Below are 9842 nucleotides of genomic sequence, written 5' to 3'. Positions count from 1 at the left end.
CCGCCGCCCAATCAGCGGCGCGTCCGCTCCGGGGGGGGCGGGGCGTGCCCGCGCGCGCGCGAGGGGCGCGCCCGGACAGGGCGGGAGCGGGAGCGGGCACAGGAGCGGGCACAGGAGCGGGCACGGCCATGGCCCCCCCGCACCCCCCCGGCCCTGGCCCCCGCCCCGGCCCCCCCGCCGCCCTCCCCGGCCCCGCCGCCCGCGCCCCGCGCTCACTGTCCAGGTAGTGCTCCAGGTACATGGCGGTCGCCATCTTGCGGCCCGCGCGCCGCTCCCCGCCGCGCGCCGGCCCCGCATGACCAGGCCCGCGGCCTCATCCCGTATGCGCGGCCCGCCCGCCGCCCATTGGCCGCCGGCGGCGCGCCTTATGCATATTCATGAGGGGCGAGGCGGGCGCGCATTGGCCGGCGCGGGGCGGCGGGGGGCGGGGCGGCGCGGCGCGCGCGCGGCGATGGCGGCGCGGCGCGGGGCCCTCATCGCGCTGGAGGGCGTGGACAGGGCCGGCAAGAGCACCCAGGGACGGCGCCTCGTGCAGGGGCTGCGGGCCGCCGGGCACAAGGCTGACCTCATCCGCTTCCCGGGTACGGGGGGGCGCAGGGCGGGCCTCGTCCGCTTCGCGGGGGCGGGGGGCACAGGGCCGAGCTCATCGGGCACGGCGGGGCCGTGGGGCACAGGGCCGGCCTCGTCCGCTTCCCGGGTACGACGGGGCGGGGGCCCGGGGGGGCACCAGGCGCTCGATGTGAACACTGGAACGGGGGGTGCCGGCAGGGGGCTCTCGTGGCGGATAGACCCCCTGCCACGCCGGATGGACCGACGGCCCCCCACCCGTGAGAGATGGACCCTCATGCTGGGATAGATCGACTGACCGCCTCCCACCCTGGGACAGGCAGATATTCCTATCCCCGGACGGGCCGACCGCCCCCCACCACGACAGATGGACCCCCCCCATGCTTGGGCAGGCCGACCGGCCGCCTCCCAGCCTGGGACAGGCAGATACTCCCATCCCTGCTTGGACTGAGCTCTTCCCACCCGTGGCAGATTGACCTCCTCCCAATCTGCCACAGGCAGGGAGATTCCCATCCCCATATGGACTGGTCTCCTCTGACCCGTGACCAACAAACATACCCCCCACCCCGGACAGACCAACCTCCCCCAACCCAAGACAAGACAGACCCCCACCCTGGATGGACTGACCTCTTCCCACCTGTTACAGACAGACAGACAGACTCCCAGGACAGATGGACACCCCTCTGGGAAGAGCAGCTTGGGGCAGCCTTTGCTCCTTCTCCCCTTTTTCCCACAGACAGAACGACAGAGATTGGGCAGCTGATCAGCTCCTACCTGGTGAGGGAGAAGGACCTGGAGGACCACACAGTTCACCTGCTCTTCTCTGCCAACCGCTGGGAACATGTGTAAGGAGGAAGTTTGTTCAGTTGTAGAAGAAAAATGGGTGGTGTTGAATCCCCCTGGGGTTTGAGCTTGCAGTGGATACAGAAAGTACAGGGCTGTGATCCTGTTCAGCCAGGGAAACAGGCTGGAAGTGATGTCTCAAGGACTCTTCCAGCTTTGGATTTAATCATAGAATCCCAGAATGGCTTAGGTTGGAAAGGACCTTAAGGACCATCAAGTTCCACCACCTGCCAAGGGCAGGGACACCTTCCACTATCCCAGATTACTCCAAGCCCCGTCCAACCTGGCCTTGGACACTTCCAGGGATGGGGCAGCCACAGCTTCCCTGGGCAACCTGTGCTAGAGCTGCACTTCCTCACAGGGAAGAATTTCTACTCCCTATCCTATCTAACCCTGGTCTTGTAACCTTAGATCAGGTCCCACAGTGTGGCTTTTTGGAATCATTGGTACCATATTTCCAGTCCCTGTGCCATACTGGATTAAAGAACTGGGGAGCTGAGACTGAACCAGCCTAGACTGTGAATTTACTCTTTTCCCTGAAGAGGCCTTGCTTTGCCAGGCAGTCCCTGTGAGTGACAATTGTTAAGGAATTGCCCCCAAATTTCCCCTCAGGCCAAAGGCTGGGTTCAGCCATGACTGGCTGTCCTTGCTTTAGCTCCCAAGTCTTCGTGTGTGGAGGTGGGGAAGTGGGTGTTGGCTGTTTTTTTCACCTGGAAACCTATATTGCAAAATGTTCTCATTTTACAGAAAAGCTTTTGTGGCTCTGCTGTAGTGGCAGTGACAAGGAAACTGTGACAGTAAGGCAGATGAGTGAGCTCTAATAAGAACTGTCATTGTGAATAAAGGGGGCAGAGCGTATCACAAATCTACTGCACCACCTAAAGAGGGTCATTCATATCAATACAGTTCAGTTGTGATCTTGCCTGTAAGCCTTGGAGCTGCCTAGAGCAGTGCCCAGCCCATGGCACCCTGAATTTGGGTGTCTTGAAAGGATATTTGGTTAATGCCTGTCAGAGAATACAAACAGCTCTTTGTCTGCATCACAGCTGACCCTGACAGTGATCTCTGGTAATACTGACATACTTGGTTTTTTAGATGAACTCCTTTCATTTCTGTCACTACAAAGGAGTCTAACTAACTTCATTATTTTATCTCCCACATGGTTTCAGACCACTGATGAAAGAGAAGCTACACCAAGGGATCACGATCGTGGTTGACAGATACGCCTTCTCTGGAGTGGCCTTCACGAATGCCAAAGGGGTGAGTGAGTCCTGCAGCAGCCCCTGCCCCTCTCTCTGTTTGGGGGAGCAGCTCCAGGTAGATGCCATTGCTGTGAGTGGCCCAGGGGCCATTATCCTTCTGGGAAATGAGGATTGCAAGTGAGGGCTGGAAGTTTCAGCCCAGGTGTTGACATAGTGTGTTTGCCCGGGTCTGCCCTTCCCCAGAACAAAGAAACTCATTTGGTTGCTTTCTGTAAATCTGGACAGACTCCTGGACTGGAAGCTGACCTGTTTGACTCTGGAGAATGATTCCAGGAGTTTATTTAAGACTCTCCGTGCTTGCTCTGACTGCTGGCCCATAAACTTGCAAAGAATAACAGAACCACTTATGTTGGAAAGCACCTGTGGAAGTCATGAAGCCCAGCCTCCAGCAGGGCTGACTCGAGCCCACATCCAGCCAAGGTTTGAGTCTCTCCAGGGATGTAGATCCACTCCTTTCTGGGCTCTTATTTGCTCACCTTCAGAGTAAAAAGTGGCTTTCTTCATTTAGCCTGAAGTTCTCACGTTCCCACTTGTGCCTTTGGGCCTGTCCCTGCTTCCAGGACAAGTCAGCTCTGTCAGCCTCCCTGTTCTGCACAGTCACTCTTGTCCCACTCCATCAGATGAGCCCCATTCCTGCTGAGTAGCCCTCAATCCTCAAAGAGCACCCTGTGGTCACAGAAGCTGAAGCCAGGCCTGCAGCACCAGTGCCCTGCATTAATTCCTGCCCAAGCCTTTTCCTGCTTCCCCAAGCCTGGACAGTGGGGCTTAACCCTGAGATGGATGCATTAAAGCATTTAGGTGCTAATTGGGTGCAAAGGCCCCAAATTAGGATCGAAGACACATGTAACACAGGCTGAGTCAGTCACTCCAAAACAATGACCCCAAGCCCATATGGACACAGCAAGGAATGTTCTGCTATCCAGTGGGGGGAAAAAATGTCTTAAAGTGTCTGCATTTCTTTGACTGCAGCTGTCAACCTGCAGCACTCAGGCATATGGATGCAACTCTTGGGAAGCAGAGATGGCATCCTTTGCTAGAAGGGATCTCATCTACTTGTTAAAGGAGTGGAGTTTGACATGTTTTTCACTCCAGAAGCATTCCCAGAAGAAGGGAAGATGGTGATGCCCATATCTAACACAATAGTTACCAGCAGCCAGAGCTCATGTCCAAGATGCTGTGGCACTTCCAGCTTCTATCACACCCCCAAGGGATTAAAAACTCCACTGCATATGCATCCAAAAAACACCCAAACTGCTGGGATACAGAACATCTGGGGAGAAACTGGAGGGCAGATTTGCCTGCTCCTCTTAAAAGAGGGATTTAGGATTTGGATGAGCATTAAGTGGACAAGCTTCCATGGTCTCCCCACAACATCATGGATTCACATGCCCTGATGGAAGTCTTCAGATCAGTCAACAAGATCCAGAAGCTGGAGAACTGCTTCTCTTGTGTCTGGACTGAAATTCCTGGGTAAGTGAGTGTTGAAAAGGAGCCTCCAAGGGCTCAGAGATCCACAGGGAAGCTGTGTGGTGTTTGTATTTGGGAGCAGCTTTCTTTTGGACCGAGCACGAGTTTTGGACTGATAAAGGCTGTGAGGAGGCTCAGGATGTGCCTTGGTAGAGCTCTGAAGGGCTCTGCAGAAGAGGCATTAAAATCTTTAGCTCTGTCCAACTTAAGTGAGCACAAGGGGTGCACAGCACCCAGCAAAACCTGCTCCCCCCCAAATTACCAGGACTGAATTCTCACATGGTAAGCTGGGATATTATCACTTTTTGTGTTTCTTTCACCTCAAATTTGGTTGTCTTTGTTTGGGACAGAACTTCTGCCTGGACTGGTGCAAACAGCCCGACGTGGGACTCCCAAAGCCAGACCTGATCCTGTTCCTTCACTTAAGCCCGGAAGAAGCAGCAGAACGAGGGAACTATGGACATGAACGTTATGAATCCAGCTCCTTCCAAGAGAAAGTTCTGCAGTCCTTCTATTGTCTGATGGAAGACAAGACCCTAAACTGGAAGGTGAGGAAATAACCCCAATGGGCTGGTCATGGACTGGGGTGGGGGTCTCTCATGAGAGCTCCCAAACTGTGCCCATCATATCCCTGTGCTCCCCCTTCCTGCTCCTGGTCAGGGGGACATGCTGGGGACCAGCCAAGGGCACTGTGGGCTGTGGCAGAGGGCACTTCCCTGTTGCAGAACACCCTGGTCAGCTCTTGGGGCACCAATGATGAATCTCAGCTTACCTGCCTCTATGTATCTAACACATCCCAAAGAGTGTCAGCAAACAACATGCAACAGCAGTTTCTTCTGTTTCCCTTCATCCAGCCCCACATCTACTTCTTATATGTCTATTCCTAAATAGATTTTTCCCAGTTCCACTCCAGAAACAGTGCACAGGAGGTATAATTAGCTCATTTCACTGCTCAGGAACAGTAACAGTATTGAGTAATGAGGGGGAGCAGATGTTAACAGCAAAGATTTTCTCATTTTCTGGTGTCCAGTAACATGTTTCTGTGTTTTCTGTATCTATCCTGTTTTTGTTTTTTTTTTTTTTTTTGTCTTGGAAACAGACAGTGGATGCTTCACAGAGCATAGAAGACTTGCACAGAGAAATCAAGTCCATTGCAGAGAAAACCATGGAGGAGGTTCAGAATAAACCTCTGGAAGAACTCTGGAAATAAAACTTGATACAGGTCAGGTCTAAAGGAATAGGGGAAAGCTCACCTCATGGATGACTCCCTTACATATCACTCTCCAGTAGCTACAGCTCAGATCCTGAGTATTCTTCTGGGTCCAAAGATGCTGATGTCCTTGTTATTTCATCTGCTCCTCCCCCTCCATAGTCCCTTCCACATTTTTTAAATGAATATGCCATAAGCATGAATCAAATTCTTGGTGAAAACCTCCCTGTCCCAAACAGGAGCTCTTGTTGCAGCTCCAGTCCTGGGGTGCAGATGTGGGTGTGAAGCCCAGGGCCACCCCTGAGCATGGAGAGTTTCCAGTTCCAGAGAACTGCCCTGTTTCTGATTATTCTGCCTCTCTAGTAAATGCACCCCCCATGCTCAAACCAGTCTGTAGAGGACTTGCTAATAAATTATTATTTTTAAGCATTTGGCACAGGGCATTTTTTTTTCCCAGTATGATCATTTATCTTCTAGAAAGACACGTGGGAGGTGAAAGTGCTGCGGTTCAGGCTCTAAATCCAAGGAAAGCTGTTTGCTGGAGCTGTGGAATGAAGGGAGAGGTGAATTCAGGCCTCCTTCCCAGATGTGCACTGAGAATGGGACAGAAAAGTGCTGTGAGCAGGTAAGAGCCTGAAATAGGTGGATTAGCTCACAGCAAGGCCAGTTTGGAGGGTGAGTAGCACATAAGCTATTTCAGACTAGCTAAGATGAGGGGAATCAGTCTGTGGCTCCTACACACCCCTCAGTGCAATTTAAACAGCCCATAAGGGCTGCCAAACCAGACCAGCTACGAATCACCCAAGCCAGCAGTAACAACCAGCAAACCACAACAAACTGGAATGTTAAATCATTTGCAAGGGGCACTGAGAGATGGGGATGCCCAAGAGAGTTCATGTCTCTGCTGGACAGTTAACACACCTTGTAGCAGGGTGGACTGCATTAATCTCCTGCTCAAACTCTTAGAGAGAGGCAGATTGAACTGATTCCCTAGCAGGGAAAGGAAAGCTAAATGTTTAAAGCAAAATTGCTAATACAGACATCAGCTGAAATGGAAAAAGCTGCTCCTTTCCCTCCACAGCTGCCCAGCACTTGGCAGCCAAACACTTCTGGTGAAGGAGGTGAGTGCCTGTAATGCTGAATCAGGCCCTGACAGCACCACTGACACAAGACAACACACAGGGAAGTCATTTAATTATTAGCTTTAAGGGCCTGACTGAAAAGCCAGAAATACCTGTTAAAGATCTTAGACAGCTGAGCTTAGTTCTGTTACTGGGGTTGTGTTAACACTCAGGTAAAAACCTGTCTGGCTGAGCTGTCCTTAACCATGAAATCATGAACGTGAAATAAGCAGTAGAATCACAGAATGGTTTGGGTTGGAAGGGACCTTAAAGATCATCTTGTTCTATGGGCAGGGACACCTTCCACTAGCCCAGGTTGCTCCAAGCCCCATCCAGCCTGGCCTTGGACACTTCCAGGGATGGGGCAGCCACAGCTTCTCTGGGCAACCTGTGCCAGTGTGTCAGCACCCTCACAGGGAAGAATTTCTTCCCAATATCCCATCTAGCCATCTGGCAGTGGGAAGCCATTCCCCCTTGTCCTCTCATTCTAGGCCCTTGTCCAAACCTCTCCAATCTCTCTTGGAGCCCCTTTAGGTACTGATTCTTCTGGTGAACAGATCAAGAGGGTGATGTGTCCTGAGCGATGAGATCTCAATGAAAAGGACCTGCCCATGCCAACAGAGCGTACAGCCTTCCAGTTAAAGCTCTGTGTCCTGCTGTTGCATGGCAAAACAGGAATAATGGTTATTGAAACTGGTTACAGCATTCCCTATCACAGTGCAGGGTCACTGGAATGCCACCCACCACCTCTTTCAACTTGTGCAAGGACATTAGAAAAGGCAAAGATTTTAGATCTGTTTATTCAGATAGAAATTGAAAGCAGATGAATGGAGCACAGCCCCACTTCCTCTGCTGCCTCTTCCCCTGACTACATGAGAGAAGAGGAGAAGCAGGCAGAAAGCAGCAAATAATAATTTAGTGATAGAAGCATTGTGGTTCCCAGTTCAAACCTCTGCTTTCGGATAGCACAGGGACAGAGCATCAGTAGGTCAGTCACAGGGGAAACGGGTCATGTCTACCCAGGTGGCACCACCCTTGGTCACAACACCATCATCTGACAGGTTCCAAACCCGAATGCACAAACCAGAGCCTTGTCAACGGGGTTGCAGTGTGCAGCATGCACCAAGGAACTACGGCAGCAACTTCCCTTGCAGTTTGCACAGAGACAGCTCTGCTCCACCTTTCTCTGTGTGGAGAAGAGCCCCAGGCAGAGCTACCACCTTAAAGCAGCTAAAATTGCCAGTATAATTGGACCTTCTCAAGGCATTCTGCCCGTTTGGGATGATTACCTGACAGGGGTTTCTCCAGGCTGGCTCCTACAGTACCTCTGTGCACACTCTGCAGGGAGGGGGGCAGGCAGAGTCAAGGTACCAACAGCTTGGAATCCTACCGACCTTCAGGTGCCTCTTCTGCTTTGGAAATGGAATGTCTGACAGGAGTAGCTGGAGGAACTGCTGATCAGTGCACCGAGGGCACCTTGAGGAGTTTCACAGCTCACGTTTTTGGTACGACAGGATTAACTCCACAGACGCTGTGCCAGCGCAAGAGGGCACAGGCAGGAGCCCGGCAGATCTCCGCTGTCCTGTTTCACCTCTCCCAGCTGGGTCTCTTTCCAGGCCTATGGAATCCAGTTCTCTGCTCGAAGCAGCTTTCCTGAAGGTACTCGCTGTAGAGATTATTTCATTGTAGAAGCACACGGATTGACTCACTGAGCAACAGGCACATTTTCTATTCTTCCATTCTCTCTGCTGTTATTTAAACTGGGATTGAGATGCTCCTCCCCAGCAGCACAGCTCTGTTCCACACTTCCCCAGGCAGCTATTCGCTTGTAGAATTCCCAGTCACTTGGAAGTTCCCTCAATGCCCTTTCCATAGGGGGTGAGCAGGAGAGGAAGCACTGTGTCCTGCAGAGCATGAACAGGAGTTGTACCGTAGGGATCTGCACTCCAGAGGCTTCACAGCTGTCTGTGGGATGTGGCTGCTGTTCCTTGGCATTGTGAGCTGCAGTCCAGGTTGGCCAGTGAGAAGCTGCTAAAGGCATTAACTGGACATTTCTCCTGCAAAATGATGGGTGGGCTCTACTTAAGCTTCAGCGGGGAGTCCCCACGGAAGGATCCGGCACTCTGCTGATTCCTGTGCCTCCCCCGGAAGGCCCAGCTGACCTGCTGATGTAACAGATAGGCTTTGAACTCCTGAGCACCACTGCATCCACTTCCAGCAACTGTTTGCTGCTGAGAAATTCTGACTGCAGCCAGTAAGGCTGTAACACCCACTTGGTTCTTCATCCCACCGCAGACACTGCGCGCTCTGCTCCGAGGCTGCACGGAATGCCGGGATGGACAAGAGGCGGGGATGGCAGCAAGCGCCTATTGAAAACCGGTAGCCCCAGGCTCTCGAAGGAGCTTCCCTCCCCCCTTCTCCCCACACATACACAAATTTGCAGAGTCAGTTTCCTATTTGTTTTCAAAGGGACAGGATTTCAAAGTCTTCATCTTCTGAGTCAAAGAACCTTTCCAATCTGTCGGCATCGGAGGAGTCTGGAAGAGAAGAAGAAAGCACTACCTCCGTGGGACACCCTGACTGTGAGACCAGCAGCTGGAGGGCATCACAATTTGAGTGCCAAGTGCCCACAAGTTCCAAGACTCAGTGACATACCCGAGTGAAGGCTCTGAGCAGGGATGAGAACATGTCAATGGCATGGAAAATGCACTGGAGAGAATTATATGGAGCACAGAAGTGCGTCACCTTTCACAGATCCCAAAAACAACTCTGCTGTGACTGTTCAGTACAACCTTGCTGTGCCCCAACTCTGCATTAGCAGGAGACTGTTCTGCCTCAAGAGGCTCAAAATAAAGAGAACTTGCCCAGGTCTGGACTAATATCCATGAAGGTTTCTGGCCCAAATAAGGGATACGTTCCTGCCATGTATTGGAGAATTGTTTCTACTGTAGTTACCTTTGGTACAACTGTTAGGGAATGTGATTACACAACATGCACTCTCCCAAAAGCAATTGTACAGTATAGTTGATCCCTCCTTCCAACATATGGTGAGGAAGGAGCTCACACCTAAAGGGGAAGCAACTTTAGCACAGGGGAAATTCAGGTGAGACCAATGGGCAAACCGAGGAAGGAGAAACCTGTGTTAACTCAGGCTGGACAGTCACAGAATGTCAGAATGGTTTGGGTTGGAAGGGACCTTAAAGCTTATCTCATTTCAACCCCCTGCCATGGGCAGGGACACCTTCCACTATTCCGGGTTGCTCCAAGCCGGATCCAACCTGGCCTTGGACACTTCCAGGGATGGGGCAGCCACAGCTTCTCTGGGCAACCTGTGCCAGTGTGTCAGCACCCTCACAGGGAAGAATTTCTTCC

At 52.4% G+C, this 9842-nt stretch overlaps 3 protein-coding genes across 7 annotated transcripts in view; 1 reads left to right on the top strand and 2 right to left on the bottom strand.

Moving 5' to 3' along the window:
• Positions 1-253, bottom strand: part of ING5 (inhibitor of growth family member 5) — a 9305-nt gene extending 9052 nt beyond the window's left edge. The window contains exon 1 of the mRNA XM_017826182.1: positions 217-253. Coding sequence (XP_017681671.1) covers positions 217-253 — 37 coding nt within the window. The remainder of the gene's footprint in view (positions 1-216) is intronic.
• Positions 254-451: 198 nt separating this feature from the next.
• DTYMK (deoxythymidylate kinase) lies at positions 452-5778 on the top strand. The gene is made up of 5 exons (XM_017826389.1): positions 452-581; positions 1304-1412; positions 2580-2670; positions 4490-4687; positions 5239-5778. The coding sequence occupies exons 1-5, from the start codon at positions 452-454 to the stop codon at positions 5347-5349; spliced, it is 639 nt and encodes a 212-aa protein (XP_017681878.1). The 3' UTR covers positions 5350-5778.
• Positions 5779-7251: 1473 nt separating this feature from the next.
• Positions 7252-9842, bottom strand: part of ATG4B (autophagy related 4B cysteine peptidase) — a 20550-nt gene continuing 17959 nt past the window's right edge. The window contains exons 13-14 of one of the 5 annotated variants that reach the window (XM_017826357.1): positions 8902-9007; positions 7252-8788 (exon numbers count right to left, since the gene is read on the bottom strand). In XM_017826357.1, coding sequence (XP_017681846.1) covers positions 8934-9007 — 74 coding nt within the window. In that variant the 3' untranslated portion in view covers positions 7252-8788; positions 8902-8933. Of the gene's footprint in view, positions 9008-9842 lie in introns of all 5 variants that reach the window. The other 4 variants (XM_017826359.1, XM_017826360.1, XM_017826361.1 and 1 more) reach the window with 4 other exon arrangements.

This window comes from Lepidothrix coronata, unplaced genomic scaffold (genome assembly GCF_001604755.1).
Source record: "Lepidothrix coronata isolate B3197 unplaced genomic scaffold, Lepidothrix_coronata-1.0 Scaffold125, whole genome shotgun sequence".
Classification (NCBI taxonomy): domain Eukaryota; kingdom Metazoa; phylum Chordata; class Aves; order Passeriformes; family Pipridae; genus Lepidothrix; species Lepidothrix coronata.
The sequence above is the reverse complement of the archived record's forward strand: the minus strand, read 5'-3'. Positions and strand labels throughout refer to the sequence as shown.